Genomic DNA, 18,740 nt, shown 5'->3' with positions numbered 1-18,740 from the left:
AGGTCGAACGAGTGTTTTAGCCTTTGCCATTGTCCTGAACACGATTTTGACAACAAGTAACGATACTTTAGCGATGTGGAAAAGCGAGTATTATCTGATTTTTCCTATCTTCGAAAGTAACTCGTGTGAACGGGAGGAATCTGCGTTTCGTGTGAGAAATTCGAGGTGTATGGTCAATAACATCGCTGCCTCGGATTGGGTAAAGTAGATTGTTTAAAATGGTGGGTCTACGTCGTGGTGGAATTGCTTAGAAGTACTGTATGTGTCCAAGCTGCAGCTACTTTCGCAGAGCACTACGGCTGCTTGCAAGGGCAGTCACAAGGAGTTGGCAACCGGAAATAACGGATTAGCTCACCCTCTGACATATAGAAAGAATGAACCTACCGGTCTGATCTCGCCCGCAGCAGCGAGGTCTGGCGAAGTGGCCAGTGTGCTGTGTGAGTGTGACAGAAGCGGACATGTGTGTATGGGTTGCGTGAGAGAAGATTCAAAATGACGGACGTTTGCGCTGGACGTATTGATAACAACCGAATTCCTAGCACTCCAATCATCCCCGGATGCCCTCCATTGCGGCAGCGGCCGCGGCGGTAATTTTTAATGAGCTATTTACGTCGGCGCTGGTGGTGTACGAGGGGGACGGGTGCATTGCGTATGGACCATGAGACATGAGCGCACGGGATGTGGTAGTGTTTTCAGCTGTCTCTGGTATCCAGCCATGACAGGTTATTGCTGCGGACTGGATCGTGGTTTAACTGTGTCGTGTTTAGTGCTTGTCAATACACAGCTGTGGGTGTCGAGCAGTGGAATTTGCTGCTGTCTATGTTCTATCACTCAGTAGAACCTTCATCCCTCCTCCACAATGTAGACGAGAGAACCGATTTAAGAAGTCTACAGTAGTTTTAAAAACTCAGTAGCGACAAAAAATTCCCATTTGATCAATGTGTTGTATAAATTTGAAGTATTGTGTGCATGCATGTGTCCAGCACGGGCTGGACACATGCAAGCAGAACACAGCATGTTGTTATCAACGGAGAGACGTCTACAGACGTTAGAGTAACCTCTGGCGTGCCACAGGGGAGTGTTATGTGACCATTGCTTTTCACAATATATATAAATGACTTAGTAGATAGTGTCGGAAGTTCCATGCGGCTTTTCGCGGATGATGCTGTAGTATACAGAGAAGTTGCAGCATTAGAAAATTGTAGCGAAATGCAGGAAGATCTGCAGCGGATAGGCACTTGGTGCAGGGAGTGGCAACTGACCCTTAACATAGACAAATGTAATGTATTGAGAATACATAGAAAGAAGGATCCTTTATTGTATGATTATATGATAGCGGAACAAACACTGGTAGCAGTTACTTCTGTAAAATATCTGGGAGTATGCGTGCGGAACGATTTGAAGTGGAATGATCATATAAAATTAATTGTTGGTAAGGCGGGTACCACGTTGAGATTCATTGGGAGAGTCCTTAGAAAATGTAGTCCATCATTAAAGAAGGTGGCTTACAAAACACTCGTTCGGACTATACTTGAGTATTGCTAATCAGTGTGGGATCCGCACCAGATCGGGTTGACGGAGGAGATAGAGAAGATCCAAAGAAGAGCGGCACGTTTCGTCACAGGGTTATTTGGTAACCGTGATAGCGTTACGGAGATGTTTAACAAACTCAAGTGGCAGACTCTGCAACAGAGGCGCTCTGCATCGCGGTGTAGCTTGCTCGCCAGGTTTGGAGAGGGTGCGTTTCTGGATGAGGTATCGAATATATTGCTTCCCCCTACTTATACCTCCCGAGGAGATCACGAATGTAAAATTAGAGAGATTAGAGCGCGCACGGAGGCTTTCAGACAGTCGTTCTTCCCGCGAACCATACGCGACTGGAACAGGAAAGGGAGGTAATGACAGTGGCACGTAAAGTGCCCTCCGTCACACACCGTTGGGTGGCTTGCGGAGTATAAATGTAGATGTAGATGTAGATGGGCTGCATGGCTGATGCGGGTGTTGGTCTCTCTCTCTCCCAGTCGGCGTGGAAAGGGCTACCCTGCAGTAGGCAAGCGGCGCGCTTCGTATTCGCGAGTTTGCGTGATCGTGAGGATATTACACTACTGGCCATTAAAATTACTACACCAAGAAGAAATGCAGATGATAAACAGGTATTCATTGGACAAATATATTATACTAGAACTGACATGTGATTACATTTTTACGCAGTTTGGGTGCATAGATCCTGAGAAATCAGTTCCCAAACAACCACCTCTAGCCGTAATAACAGACTTGATACGCCTCGGCATGGAGTCAAAAAGAGCTTGGATGGCGTGTACAGGTACAGCTGCCCATGCAGTTTCAACACGATACCACAGTTCATCAAGATTAGTGACTAGCATATTGTGACGAGCCAGTTGGTCGGCCACTATTGACTAGACGTTTTCAATAGGTGAGAGATCCAGAGAATGTGCTGGACAGGGCAGCAGTCGAACATTTTCTGTATCCAGAAAGGCCCATACAGGACCTGAAATGTAATGTCCACTGTTCAAAGTGCCGACAGTGCGAACAAGAGGTGACCGAGACGTGTGACCAATGGCACCCCATCCCATCAAGCCGGGTGATACGCCAGTATGGCGATGACGAATAGACGCTTCCAATGTGCGTTCACCGCGATGTCGCCAAACACGGATGCGACCATCATGCTGCTGTAAACAGAACCTCGATTCATCCGAAAAAAATGACGTTTTGCCATTCGTGCACCCAGGTTCATCGTAGAGTACACCATCGCAGGTGCTCGTGTCTGTGATGCAGCGTCAAGGGTAACTGCAGTCATGGTCTCCGAGCTGATAGTCCATGCTGCTGCAAACGTCGTCGAACTGTTCGTGCAGATTGTTGTTGTCTTGCAAACGTCCCCATTTGTTGACTCAGGGATCGAGACGTGGCTGCATGATCCGTTACAGCTATGCGGATAAGATGTCCGGTCATCTCGACTGCTAGTCATACGAGGCCGTTGGGATCCAGCACGGCGTTCCGTATGACCCTCCTGAACCCAGCGATTCCATATTCTGCTAACAGTCATTGGATCTAGACCAACGCGAGCAGCAATGTCGCGAAACGATAAGCCGCAATCGCTATAGGCTACAATCCGATCTTTATCAAAGTCGGAAACGTGACGGTACGCAATTCTCCTCCTTACACGAGGCATCACAGCAACGTTTCACCAGAGAAAGCCCCTGTTTGTGTATGAGAAATCGGTTGGAAACCTTCCTCGTGTCAGCACGTTGTAGGTGTCGCCACCGGCGCCAACCTTGTGTGAATGCTCTGAAAAGCTAATCATTTGCATATAACAGCATCGTCTTCCTGTCGGTTAAATATAGCGTCTGTAGCACGTCATCTTCGTGGTGTAGCAATTTTAATGGCCAGTAGTGTATTTTCACCAGATATGTTTAATGGAAACGTTGTGGTGGAGGAGGGGGCGTACAAGAGCTTGCATGACAAGTTGGTGCTGGTCTGGCTACGGTTTTCGAACTCTTATGGATTCGGCCAGAAAGAACGCTGCTTCCGGTCTGGACTTAACTCTTTAGTGGGCTGCGGTCGCTGAAGGACGCGCTGCCGCTTTGCGGGTTCCCCAGTTACGATCGTGCCTCATGCTGCAAACTACTGTGATAGTGTATTTAACAATGTTGTTTTGCATGATGCAGGATCGTCTTCAGAGATTCGACGCAGTGTATTTGGGGGCATTTACGTTGTGTGCTGTATTTTTTTTTTTTTTTTGAGTGTATTCTGTCCTAATTTATCTCCATTCCATCTGCATCTGGGAAGACTGTGCAGCAAATTGTTTAAAGAAATATTTGCAAATGCATTGAGGCATCAAACAGTTTACCTATTTCCTTTATGCACGCAAATGTTTCAGAGTAGTAGAGGAAGACGGAGAGGTTTCACAAGAATACTGCGATCTTTTTCTTAGTCCTTGTTCAAGTGTGGCGGTATGTATCGCAAAACTGAAGCAAACTACTGGGCAGCGATCTTTTTGAAAGTGCGTTTAGAGACATATTCAGCTGGATTAGTAACTCCTGAAGCAGCTCGAGTTCAAAGGCAAAGGTATTTCCCACAAAATCGCGCGAGTGTCTCTGGGACAGTTTTACAAATGTGCTGTGATCTTTTGTTTTAGAATCTGTGCTCAAGTGTGGCGGTGGTGCTATTCCTCGGAAATGTTTAAATGCTCTCACGTCATCTGCAAATCTCTGTCTTTGTGCAGTGGTTCATTTAGTTCCTGTGACTTCTTCAAGTCATGTATGTGGCAAAATTCCGCAACACCAGGTGTAAGAACTCCCGAAGGAGTTCGTGAAATGCAACTCATTTACTATTTTAAGTGTCTCATTTCCTAATATGATTTCCACAGAATCACTCGATTTAATACGACTAAATTCCATTATCTTCGTTTTGCTTTTTTTGATGTTCATCTTATACCCTCCTTCAAGACACTGTCTTCCGTTCAACTGCTCTTCCAGGTCCTTTGCTGTCTCTGACAGAATTACAATGTCATCGGCGAACCTCAAAGTTTTTATTTCTTCTCCATGGATTTTAATTCCTACTCCGAATTTTTCTTTTCTTTCCTTTACTGCTTGCTCAATATACAGATTTAATAACATTGGGGATTGGCTGCAAACTTGTCTCACTCCCTTCCCAACCACTGCTTCCCTTTCATTCCCATCGGCTCTTATAACGGCCATCTGGTTCCTGTACAAATTGTAAACAGCCTTTCGCTCTCTGTATTTGATCCCTTTACAATTGGAAAGAGAGTACTCCAGTTAATATTGTCAAAAGCTTTATCTAAGTCTACAAATGCTAGAAACATGGGTTTGCCTTTCCTTAATCTTTCTTCTAAGATAAGTCGTAGGGTCAGTATAGTCTCACGTGTTCCAACATTTCTACGGAATCCAAAGTGAGGTCGGCTTCTACCAGTTTTTCCATTCGTCTGTAAAGAATTCGCGTTAGTATTTTGCAGCTGTGACTTATTAAACTGATAGCTCGGTAATTTTCACATCTTGCAACACCAGCTTTCTTTGGATTAGAATTAGTATATTCATCTTGAAGTCTGACGGTATTTCGCCTGTCTCATACATCTTGCTCACCAGATGGCAGAGTTTTGTCAGGGCTGGCTATCCCAAGGCTATCAATACTTCTAATGGAATATTGTCTACTTCAGGGGCCTTGTTTCGACTCAGGTCCTTCAGTGCTCTGTCAAACTCTTCACGCAGTATCATATCTCCCATTTCATCTTTACCTACATCGTCTTCCATTTCCATAATATTGTCCTCAAGTACCTCGTCCTTGTATAGACCTCTGTATACTGCTTCCACCTTTCTGCGTTCCCTTCTTTGCTTAGAACTGGGTTTTCATCTGAGCTCTTCATATTCATACAAGTGGTTATCTTCTCTCCAAATGTCTCTTTAATTTTCCTGTAGGCAGTATCTATCTTACCCCTAGTGATATATGCCTCTACATCTTTACATTTGTCCTCTAGCCATACCTGCTTAGCTATTTTGAACTTCCTGTCGATCTTATTTTTGAGACGTATGTATTACTTTTTGCCTGCTTCACTTACTACAGTTTTATATTTTCTCCTTTCGCCAACTGAATTTAATATTCTTCTGTTACCCAAGGATTTCTACTAGCCCTCGTCTTTTTACCTACTTGATCCTCTGCTGCCTTCACTGTTTCATCTCTCAAATCAACACATTCTTCTTCTACTGTATTTATTTCCCTCGTTTTGTCAGTCGGTACCTAATGCTCCTCCTGAAACTCTCTACAACCTCTGGTTCTTTCAGATTATCCAGGCCACACCTCCTTAAATTCCCACCTCTTTGCAGTTTCTTCAGTTTTAATCTACAGTTCATAACCAATAGATTGTGGTCAGAATCCACATCCGCCCCTGGAAATGTCTTACAATTTAAAACCTGGTTCCTAAATCTCTGTCTTACCATTATATAATCTATATGAAACCTTCCCGTATCTCTAAGGCCTCTTCCATGTATACAACCTTCTTCATGATTCTTGAACCAAGTGTTAGCTATGATTAAGCTATGCTCTGTGCAAAATTCTACCAATCGGCTTCCTCTTTCATTCCTCACCCCCATTACATATTTACCTTATACCTTTCCTTCTCTTCTCTATCGAATTCCAGTCACCCATGACTATTGAATTTTTGTACTACTGTGGTAGGCGTGGGCTGCGGATCTATCTTGGCCACAATAATACGTTCACTACGCTGTTCGTAGTATCTTACCCGCACTCCTATTTTTTTTATTCATTACTAAACCTACACCTGGATTACCCCTATTTGATTTTGTATTTATAACCCTATATTCACCTGACCAGAAGTCTTGTTCCTCCTTTCACCGAACTTCACTAATTCCCACTATATTTAACTTTAACCTATCCATTTCCCTTTTTAAATTTTCTAATCTACCTGCCCGATTAAGGGATCTGACTTTTCACGCTCCGTACGTAGTGCGCCAGTTTTCTTTCTCCTGATAACGACGCCCTCCTAAGTAATCCCCACCTGGAGATCCGAGTGGAGGACTATTTTAATTCCGGAATATTTTACCCAAGAGGATGCCATCATCATTTAACCATACAGTAAAGCTGCACGCCCGCGGGAAAAATTACGGCTGTAGTTTCCCCTTGCTTTCAGCCGTTCGCAGTACCAGCACAGCAAGGCCGTTTTGGTTAATGTTACAAGGCCAGATCAGTCAATCATCCAGACTGTTGCCCCTGCAACTACTGGAAAGGTTGCTGCTCTCTTCAGGAACCATACGTCTGTCTGGCTTCTCAACAAATACCCTTCCATTGTGGTTGCACCTACGGTACGGCTATCTGTATCGCCCACCAACGGCAAGGTCCAGTGTCTATGGGGGTAGGGGGGCTCATATTGCTGTCAGCATAATACACCGCTAGACTGCGATATTGCGTGTGACCGATAGGATGATGACTGGATGACCGTCATACACATGAGGAAACACTGCTACATCTATGACCGATTTCTGTACAGTTGTTTGTTTTTCTCGAGTCACGAAGGAAGTAGCTTATAAGACGCTTGTTTGACCGACTCTGGAGTATTATTCATCTGTCTGGGATCCTACCGGGTAGGTCCGATATAGAAGAGATAGAGGAGATACAAGGAAGAGCGGCGCGTTCCGTCACAAGATTGTTTAGCAGGTGCGAGAGGCTTACGGAGATGCTCAAGAAACTCCATTGGCAGACGTTATAAGGAGGCGCTGTGCATGACGGAGAGATTTACTATTGACACTTGGAGAGAGCACTTCCCGGAAAGAGTCGAACAATGTATTTATTCCCCCTGCCCCCAACCCCCCAATCCCCCAGCCCCATACACACACGTCTGCCGCAATGAGCACGAGGAGAAAATTCAAGATATTAGAGCCAATACAGTGGCCTACCGACAATCAACAACAGGGTTGTGGGTTTCAGTTAATGGTACAAAAGTACACTTCGCCATACACCACTAGGTGGCTTGTGGAGTATGATGTAGATGTAGTTGTAGAGGTAGATGAATGTGTAATTTCGTTGTTACTTTGTGTGTGTACTTGGCGGAGAAGACAACAGGGTTGAGGTAATCCTAGCTGTTGATTCAGTTCACCGCTTCGTTCAGCCGTCAACACAAATGTTGAGTAATGACGGCTCCGAAATCTCCAATGATTGAACAATGCTGTACTTACCAGTCACATGTCTACGTGAGTGGTCTTCATCCTCGTCTTTTGATACTACTGATCGGTTGTTATACTAACTGTCCGAGACACGAAATCCTCTCCAGGATTTATCTGAATGTGTTTACTTACTCCCTTCCAAATGTAGCCGAGTCAGTTTAAGGGACAAAGGGTAATCAAAGGAGTGCAAACAGAAAGGCAAAAAAAGTTTTTGTTGTATTTATTAGTGAGTTTCTGGTCAACAAATATCTTTCATCACAATATAAAACTATAAGTTGCATTATTTTATCTTTAAATACATCGTAATGAAGAGTTTTGTACATTTAAAACAGACAATATCCTTGGCTGAAAGTAACGTGGCCAAATTTTAAAGGCGAAATGAAAGAAAATTACAAAAGATTCCAACGTTTGCATTTTATCTTTGTCTGGAATAATTCATGTTTAAACAAGATATTTTAATAAATAGCTGCTGAAGCGGTAGAGAACATGTGGCGATGAGCGATACGCTCTCGTAAGCGAAATCGTCATTTCCGGAGCACGTGTAATCACAGATTCGAGTGATGCAGCGACACACACTGCCTCAACATAGACTTAAAAATGTATCTCTGGAGTTTGAATAAAACCTATAGAGAGGAACGGAAATTTTTATGTCTGTCAGCAACGCCATCTCACGTATTTCAGTATTCGTATTACCACAGTGCGCTCACTGGCTACAACCATCCCGACGGTTTCGTGGCGGAAATGGAAAATTTGCAGTTCAAAATAAAAGCTAGCGCCGCGCGAATTTTGCTTTTCTTTGACTAGGATATCTAGCACGCTGAGCTATCGTCGATTCACTCTGCATTTTTCCCTCAGAGCAGCTCACATTATACTAGCTGAGAGCGGCCACTGTTGCCAGCATAGTGAGCAAAGACAGTAGCATTTGATGACCACCGTATGTGGGAGAAGAGCTGCCATCGACTCCTGAAACAAACATAAAAAAAAATGTCTGATTAACTCTAGAATACTAAAGAAAGGGAAATGATACATCGCTACCGTCGTAAAGTTTACTACTCCACATTTTATTCAAAAGAAGCCATAATGTATGTATTATGCGTTAATTAATTACAATTACTAGGTATCCAATGGTATGTAACAAGCAAAAATAAGAACAAAATGTCCTGTTTTATACCCTACAGCAATCGTAAATTTTACGAGGGTTTAGTAATCTACAATTAACACAATTTACGTACTTTACTTATAATCTCCTCAAGTTCAACTGGTCATATTTTCTAGCTAGATTCAACGACGTAATACTTTCAAATGTGCAATAACCGTTCGCCCAAGAAATATCAATGAAAACATAGCCAAATACACTGTCTGGCAACACGAGGTAAATTTCGCTTCTCTGGTCACTCAAGTGACGTATGTGAGGTACACTAATAGACAAAAAACGTTTTTATCATGTGCAGAATAGTCCAACGCAGACGCAGTTTGCAGTTTGGTAAATGTACAAGGGCGTGCTGAAAAGTAATGCCTCAGGACTTTTTATGAGAAACCTCTTAAAGCTTGTTAAAGAAAGTAAACTTTATTAACATTCTACATCTTTATTAGTCATATCTACATATTTATTTCACAACACAGCCATCCTAGCGATGAACACATTTCTACTGAGAGACCAGTTTGTTGATAAAGTCACTGTAAAATGTTTGACTTCGTTGATGGACTTACAACCTCAACTTCGCATGCACTGTTTCAAAGTGAAGTCCTCGAAGATGTTCTTTAAGTTCTGGAAACAGGTGAAAATCGGGTAGGGCCAACTCGGGACTGTATGGAGGATGATCGATGACTGTGAACCGAAGACGTTGGATTGTTGTAGATGTTGCAGAGCTCATGTGTGGCTCGACATAGCCATGCTGAAGAAAAAGGTGCTCCAATGTGTGGACAAACTCTTCGAATTAGTGCTTTCAGTTTTCTGACAGTCTCGCAGCACACCGTCATACAGGGTGTTTCAAAAATGACCGGTATATTTGAAACAGCAATAAAAACTAAACGAGCAGCGATAGAAATACACCGTTTGTTGCAATATGCTTGGGACAACAGTACATTTTCAGGCGGACAAACTTTCGAAATTACAGTAGTTACAATTTTCAACAACAGATGGCGCTGCAAGTGATGTGAAAGATATAGAAGACAACGCAGTCTGTGGGTGCGCCATTCTGTACGTCGTCTTTCTGCTGTAAGCGTGTGCTGTTCACAACGTGCAAGTGTGCTGTAGACAACGTGGTTTAATCCTTAGAACAGAGGATTTTTCTGGTGTTGGAATTCCACCGCCTAGAACACAGTGTTGTTGCAACAAGACGAAGTTTTCAACGGAGGTTTAATGTAACCAAAGGACCGAAAAGCGATACAATAAAGGATCTGTTTGAAAAATTTCAACGGACTGGGAACGTGACGGATGAACGTGCTGGAAAGGTAGGGCGACCACAGAGGGCAACGCGCAGCTAGTGCAGCAGGTGATCCAACAGCGGCCTCGGGTTTCCGTTTGCCGTGTTGCAGCTGCGGTCCAAATAACGCCAACGTCCACGTATCGTCTCATGCGCCAGAGTTCACACCTCTATCCATACAAAATTCAAACGCGGCAACCCCTCAGCGCCGCTACCATTGCTGCACGAGAGACATTCGCTAACGATATAGTGCACAGGATTGATGACGGCGATATGCATGTGGGCAGCATTTGGTTTACTGGCGAAGCTTATTTTTACCTGGACGGCTTCGTCAATAAACAGAACTGGCGCATATGGGGAACCGAAAAGCCCCATGTTGCAGTCCCATCGTCCCTGCATCCTCAAAAAGTACTGGTCTGGGCCGCCATTTCTTCCAAAGGAATCATTGGCCCATTTTTCAGATCCGAAACGATTACTGCATCACGCTATCTGGACATTCTTCGTGAATTTGTGGCGGTACAAACTGCCTTAGACGACACTGCGAACACTTCGTGGTTTATGCAAGATGGTGCCCGGCCACATCGCACGGCCGACGTCTTTAATTTCCTGAATGAATTTTTCGATGATCGTGTGATTGCTTTGGGCTATCCGAAACATACAGGAGGCGGCGTGGATTGGCCTCCCTATTCGCCAGACATGAACCCCTGTGACTTCTTTCTGTGGGGACACTTGAAAGACCAGGTGTACCGCCAGAATCCAGAAACAATTGAACAGCTGAAGCAGTACATCTCATCTGCATGTGAAGCCATTCCGCCAGACACATTGTCAAAGGTTTCGGGTAATTTCATTCAGAGACTACGCCATATTATTGCTACGCATGGTGGATATGTGGAAAATATCGTACTATAGAGTTTCCCAGACCGCAGCGCCATCTGTTGTTGAAATTTGTAACTACCGTAATTTCGAAAGTTTGTCTGCCTGAAAATATACTGTTGTCCCAAGCATATTGCAACAAACGGTGTATTTCTATCGCTGCTCGTTTAGTTTTTATTGCCGTTTCAAATATACCGGTCATTTTTGAAACACCCTGTAGTTACGTTACACAAAGCCATGTACAAGCTACAATTCGGGGCCGCCTTGCAGCTTGCGTCAGCGAAGTGATGACGTCAACCGAGTAGTGTGCATAACATTCAATACTTTAATAGATCATGAAAAGAATAAAAAATTCGGAGGCATTACTTTTCAGCATGCCCTCGTATACACCATCAGTAGATACAAAAAAATGAAAAGTCCTGAGATCAATAGAACGACCGTCCGAATGCATTAATGTTATCATGACGTGACCATTTTATTAGCCATAACATGGTCTATAATGGGCGTACGCCATTTTAGATGGTTAGTGAGCACTGTAAAACACCACGGAGGATGAGACACTCCCGAGAGAGAGAACGTTATCACTATTTGTCACCGTTTGAAATCTGTACAGATTGTATCATAAATGAAACGTAACTTTTTTAGTGAAAAATATTTTTATTTACCTATTTGTCCTAGAAAGAGGGGTCGTACAGCGCTCTCACAGCTAACCATGCATTCTATTTAACATCCATTACGATGCACAATTTAGCAGAGGTATTACATCTAGTGTAATGAAACGCTAGGAAATTTTTATTACGTAAATAGTGAAAATTGTAATAGCAACAGCAGACAATATACGGTTTATACACTGACGGAAGAAACCGCAACACCAAAAATCAATATATGTAGTGTAATGAAATTTCGGGAATACATTTTTATAGGTGTCATATTGTAGTTATTAACATTGCAAGAGCACAGGTTAATGTACTCGAGATAAACCATTGCAAATGTGAAATGCTGGTACATTAATAACTGGTGTGAGCACCAGAATGTTGAACGCAAACATGCAAACGTGCATGCATTGTGCTCTACAGGTGCTGGATGTCAGTTTGTGGGATGGAATTCCATGTCTGTTGCAATAAGGGACGGTTAACGATGTTTGTTGGTGATGCTTAGGATCTCATCCGATGGTGTCCCATAAACGCACGACTGGAGACAGGTCAAGGTAACATGTTAAGGTAACATGTCGACTCTCTGTAAAGCATGTTGGCTTACAACAGCAGCATGTGGACGAGCGTTATCCTGTTGGAAAACACTTCCTCGCATGATGTTGATGAATGACAGCGCAACAGGTAGAATCACCATACTGACCTACAAATTTGCTGTCAGGGTGCGTGGGATAATCACGAGAGAACTCCTGCTGTCATACGAAATCTCACTCCACACCATAACTCCAAATATAGGTCCAGTGTGTCTAGCACGCAGACAGGATGCTTTAGGCCCTAAACTGCCCTCCTGCTAACCAGCTAACCAACATACTGCCATCGCGGCACCGAGGCAGACCAAATTTTCATCAGAAAACACAACAGACATACACCCAGTCCTCCAATGAGCTCTCGCTTGACACCACTGAAGTCACAATTGGCAGTGGTTTGAGGTCAGTGGAATGCACGCCACCAAGCGACTGGCTCGGAGTTGTCTTTGAAGTAACCGATTTGTAACAGTTCGCTATGTCACTGTGGTGCCGACTGCTGCACAAATTGCTGCTGTCCTCGCGCAAGAGGCATACGCCGTACAGGATGGTATTCCCTTTCGTAAGCGCCATGTGGTCGTCCGGAGCCTGATCTTCTTGCGACCGTACATCCTCGTGACCAGCGCCTCCTGCTATCACTTACAGCGACTGTACTGCAGAAGGACTATCCAGCTTCTCGTAGCCCTTTTGCGCGAACTCGTTCAAACTCAAGTGAGGTGTTGACAATAGCGTCTTTGTAGCCTTAAAGGCATTCTTGACTAACATAAGTTCACCATGTAACTCACGCTCATAACCGTTATAGCGTGTATTTAAAGCAAAGCCGATTTGCATCCTCACAGTGACGCTAATTTGGATAGACATCATCTTTCAGATGTAGAATGGCGCCTACCAACTTTCGCTTATGCCTCACAACTCCTTCTTTGTGCTGCAGTTTTTCGCATCAGTGTATTTGTTTGTGATAAGTAAGTAAATGGAGGTAAGATGCAGGCAGATTTAAAGTGGCAACAATGGTAGTGAGAGACGAGTTGACTGAGGAAGAGAATGCACATTGTAATAGGACACTAATAATTAAAAGAGCAGAAAAAAATAGTATGACCGACTGAGAAACGTATCGAGAAAGTGACGTAACTGGGAGAAGAGGTTAGAATCTGCTCCACGGAATGCATGTAGTTTGTTCCAGAGGCGCACAACATTGGAGAAGGTGACTGAAAATGTTTTTGCTTTGTAGTTAAGTACAGCTAGATACTGGTGAAATGATCCTTGTGTTGCCATTACGAGGAGATCGTAGATATTCTTCAATACAACATAGTGGTGTGTGCACAATGAGGAGCCTATTAAGTGTACACAGGGTGTAGCAACGCTGTATCTTGTCTGATAGCAACCTTCCCATCTGAGGCATATGAGGCACTGAGGTAAACAGGCGGATATTGCAGATGTAAAGAACAGTAGCATTCATAGACAGTTCTATCAGAATGTTCACCACATTCATATTACGTCTCATATCCTGTGGGAACGTTTCTAAACGTCTGCGACGCTTAGACAGTATTTTTTGCCCTTCTGAGGTCCTCATCCACATTATCACCCATGCCCCTACACTTTCTCATACCTTTGTAAGACGTCGTGATCTCCTGACCTTCATTGCTTACATATTCCGCCCTCACAATCATATTCCGCACATCAAGACGCTTCATTCGAACCCAAACTCGATAAGATAAAGTCAATGTTGTATGAATTCATGTAAACGATATGCAGTTAACAAGTAAGCGCACCGTGGAATTTTGAGTGGCATCGCGGTGGACTGGTTATCTGACGGTGTACCTCGCCAATAGTTAGACTAGGGGCGAATAGGAATCCTTGACTTCATCAAGGCATAGCGAGAGTTTGATTGGCCAAGGTCAATCCAGGTAGAACGAGAGTTATCTTATTTGTCAGCAGCGAGCGCCGCAGACAGCAGTCATCGCAGCTTACGGTATTGTGCGCTACAGCTATTGCGAGCCCCATATTTCCTCCACAACAGTACACGTCACTGCATTTCACACGCGACAGCCTCGAACGTACCTAGCAACATTCTAAAGGATAGTTATTCGAGTTGAGTAGGCGCGCCTCTCAGCCATTTTGCCAAGTCAACAACCATCTTAAACTTTGTATAGAAATTTCATTAGCGAAACCTATCCTTGAGAGGTAACTTCATATTCCGAAAAGAAACAGGATATAACTTGTTCAATTCATAACTAAAAGTGCCATTGTGATTTTTCAGAATGTTTGCAAAAGAACTAATAACATTCGTTGGTTTCATGTTTTTCTTACACTAACTAGCACTTCTCCAGTACCCAAATATCCCACTAGTTACGTAAGAAATTTTGTGAATTTTTGTGTCATTTCCTTACGGCTTAATCCCGCGTCCCGCCATCCTGATTGAGGTTTTCCGTGATTTCCCTAAATCGCTCCAGGCGAATGCCGGGATGGTTCCTTTGGAAGGGCACAGCCGATTTCCTTCCCCGTCTTTCTCTAATCCAATGTGACCGATGACCTCACAGTCTGGTCGCTTCCCCCAAACAAACCACCCTTACGGCAGACGACTCCAGAAGATATTTATTGCTGAAAGTTTTTCAGGCATTTCTCTTTAGAACATTAGGATCGTCTGTCTGACTTCTGTAGTAGTGTGGGGGTGGAAATTGCATCTTGTTGGTTGTTTTGGGGAAGGAGACCAGACAGCGAGGTAATCGGTCTCATCGGATTAGGGAAGGACGGGGAAGGAAGTCGGCCGTGCCCTTTGAAAGGAACCATCCCGGCATTTACCTGGAGCGATTTAGGGAAATCACGGAAAACCTAAATCAGGATGGCCGGACGCGGGATTGAACCGTCGTCCTCCCGAATGTGAATCAAGTGCGTAACCACTGCGTCACCTCGCTCGGTAAATTTTATCTTTCAGGAGCCACAGGGTAAAGGGTACATCTCAGATTAATACGTTGCGCAGAATAACAGATCAACCCCACACCTCAGAAAATGGCGACCCTGCCAGGATACGTAAAATAGGTAACCTACCAGGATAGGAAAGTGTCAGGATAGTTAGGTACGGCAGGTCGCAGCAGTAGCACTTTGGAGATATTTCTTTCATCTATTAAATAGCTAAAGATTGGGATCAGAATAGAAGCAGGTAGAAGAAATCGGAATTGTAGGGAAAAGGACGTGTGTTATTGTGTTGGAAAATTTTACATTTTTTTACTATTTTTGTGTAGCTGTTAGGGCATAGGATTTTCAGGTGATAGGCACAGACGCAGAGCGACGCAGAGACGGAGTGTGACGTAGCATCATATAAGTTAGAATTAAGAAATAACATTTTTCTCCCTATGCAAGCGCGCAGGTAGAGATTGGAGACTGTAGCAGAGCAGACAGAACATTAGCCGAGAAATCACGACGTTGTTGTTTTTGTTGTTGGTTCAACCAACTGGTAAGTGGTCATACAGTTTTGTAGATAGGGTTGTGGTGTGTTGAAAGAATTTCCATGTTAACGAGAGCACAAGCCAAAAGGTTACGTGAGAGACAGCAAGTAGACAAGATGGGGGAGAATCAACCAGATAGACAGCAAGTAAACGAGCTTATTGAGAATAGGACAGAGGGTGAACGTGAAAATAGGACAGACGGTGAATCAGAGAATAGGACAGTGAGGGAGCTGCAGAATCAGCAGGCTCAGTTAGACTGGGATAAAATTGAGACAGATCAGATGGGAATCGAAGGGATGAGAACATCGAATTTCCAGAATATGAAATTCTAGGTAGGGCACATTCTGAGCCAGAAATAGACAGCCCACGTAGGAAATGGCAAAGATTAGAAGCGAGCCGAGCACAGGAAACGCGTTTGTCTACCGCATATTCAGGGACAGAATACGTGTCAATACAGTCAGTGAACCGGCAGTTAGCGAACTTTCAAAGAGAAGTAGACAGTGAGGAAGAGGGGAAACATTTTGAATACGTCGAACCTATCGTACATATTCTAAATATGCCCCAACAGCAGACACAGAATTTTGCAGAGTTACGAGCGCCACGAAAAGGTTCCGTAACAGACGCAACTGTACCTGCAAACACAAGACATACACAACAGAGAGGGCAGAATGCGGATTTGTTTGCGCCACGTAATGGTTCAATGACAAATGCAACTAGTCCTTAACACAGACAGCATGGGTTATTGCAGCTATCAAACTTAGAAACGCCACAGCACAGCCCAGTAAACGACGTAACTGACCGAGTAGAAAACAATAGATCGAGAATACATAATTCAGCAGAAGGTAGTGTTAAAGGACAGGACGCGATCATGGAGATGTTACAAAAAATGAACGCTAGTATGACAAAACAGTATCAGGAATTGAAACAGGATAATCAGGAATTGAAACAGGATAATCAGGCAATTAAGACACAGATCGAACAGGATAATCAGAACTTGAGACAAGAGATTAAGACACAGATTCAACAGGTCAAAATTCAGATGGAAGAAGGGATCGCTAGAATTGATAGTCAGATCACTCAGATAAACAAAGACGCGAAAGAATCTAGAGAAAGAATTCAGGTACTCACACCATGTCAGCAGCAATTACGCACTGACGTGGATAAGGTCCAATTGGACATCGTAAACGTTGACAAAAAGCGGATCAATAAAATAGAACTTAAAAACAAAGATCAGATTGAAAAGCTTCGAACAGAGTTGATACAAACTATCGAAGAAAAGATCGAGACCGATTACACCTGTAGTGAAACAACTGACGCGTCAAGCATTAATTCAGTACACGAACTCGAGCCGTCGAAGAAAGTTCAAGTAGAACCAAGGCTAGACGTAACATTCGCGCAGAAATCGAAATAGAAAACCCCGAATAAAGTAATACATGACATGCCACAGGACCAGGCACAGTACCTAGAAAAACGGAACACATGCATTCAGCCGATACCAATCGAAAGACAGGCAACCGAACCAGTAAATCCAATGACACAACATAATAGCAGCACAGGTACTATACCGCGAACGACGAGAGTAGAAACACACGAACAACACTTTTGTTGACCAATGATACGATATGACGCGGATATGAGTCAGGAAATTGAGAATAGGCAGACAGGCAGTAGATTACCAGAGAATAAACACGACGACATAAGCAGTGGCAGATTATTTGAGTCCATGAATCAGCCACAAACCGGATTTATGAGTAGATATGATACAGACCATTTCCTTACAGTTAGAAAATTTCAACATTTCAAGGAAGAAGGAGGTAGCTTGCATGCACGCATATTCATCGGCCAGTTTCAAGTAGGCTTACCAAACCACTGGAGCGTAGCTCACAAACTTGACTTCATTTGTGCACACATGTCAGGGACAGTAGCAGAGGTGATGCAAAAGATCGCGGCTACCTGTACGTCTTACCTACAGTTCAGAACAGCATTTCTTGAAAGATATTGGTCCAAGGAGGCGCAAAACAAAATTAAATACGAGTTACTTCAGATGACACCATATGAAAACTCAGGAGAGAAAAGCGTGGAAAAATTCTTTGATACAATGGACAAAAAGAATCAATGCCTACACAAACCATACAGTAACGGAGAGCTTATACGTCTGTGTAGAATGAAATTACCGGTAAAGTATCAACAAGCAACATTAGGAAAAAATGAAAATACCGAAGAATTCAAAGAGGTTTTAACGGAACTTGAATTTATGTTTAAAGAAGACGAGGTGAAAGAAAAAAGAAAGGAAAGGGAACAGCAAAAGGAGAGGACTAGGAACGAATATTCCAATAATAATAATAATCGTAATCCTAACACCAACAATTTCAGGCAATTTAACATACAAGGACAGTGGCACAAGGGAGACAATTGGCGTAGAAACGATAACCAGAATAATTGGTACTGAAATAGAAACGGTAATGAACACTCATACAGTGGCGGATATGGATTTAGGAATCAAAATGCCAACGGTCAAGGGTACTTTGAAAGAGGTCACGATGTTAGAAACAGCAACTGGTGAGACCAAGGCGCGAATAATTACCGAGGAAATTATGGTCCACAAAGACAAGAACAACACAGCAAAGGGAAACCAGAAGTAGAAATTAAGCCACCAAACACTGCAAAACGTAAAGATTGAATTGAAAAATGCGGAAGAGGTTAGGCAAACTAACGTCCACCCTATCTTATACTAACCACTAAATAAAAATTAAATTAATAGATCAACAAAATAACACATTAATTAAAAGAAAAAGAGACACAATACACACTAAAAATATCTTGTAGTATCAAGTACACTACAACATGCACACAAACAATAAATGGTGCACAACAATTAAAAGAATGAAGAAGTGGTAGGACATAATTAGAATAAAGAAAAGATATCATATATATACAATATTTTTTGCCACTATCAGAAAATTTTTGCATTATATAAAATCGGAGTTCTTTTTTTTAATAACAAATATGTGTAAAACAAAAATTGCAAATATTTCTACGCGTCAGAGGGACA

At 43.1% G+C, this 18,740-nt stretch overlaps 1 protein-coding gene across 1 annotated transcript in view; it reads right to left on the bottom strand.

The window, feature by feature from the left end:
- Nucleotides 1-7,916: 7,916 nt before the first annotated feature.
- LOC126092182 (uncharacterized) overlaps nt 7,917-18,740 on the bottom strand; it is a 183,779-nt gene continuing 172,955 nt past the window's right edge. Inside the window, exon 6 of the mRNA XM_049907658.1 lies at nt 7,917-8,675. Within this exon, the coding sequence (XP_049763615.1) occupies nt 8,584-8,675 (92 nt within the window). The 3' untranslated portion in view covers nt 7,917-8,583. The remainder of the gene's footprint in view (nt 8,676-18,740) is intronic.

This window comes from Schistocerca cancellata, chromosome 7 (assembly GCF_023864275.1).
Source record: "Schistocerca cancellata isolate TAMUIC-IGC-003103 chromosome 7, iqSchCanc2.1, whole genome shotgun sequence".
In the NCBI taxonomy this organism is placed as follows: Eukaryota; Metazoa; Arthropoda; class Insecta; order Orthoptera; family Acrididae; genus Schistocerca; species Schistocerca cancellata.
Note: the sequence above shows the minus strand (reverse complement) of the source record. Positions and strands in the feature narration are given on the sequence as shown.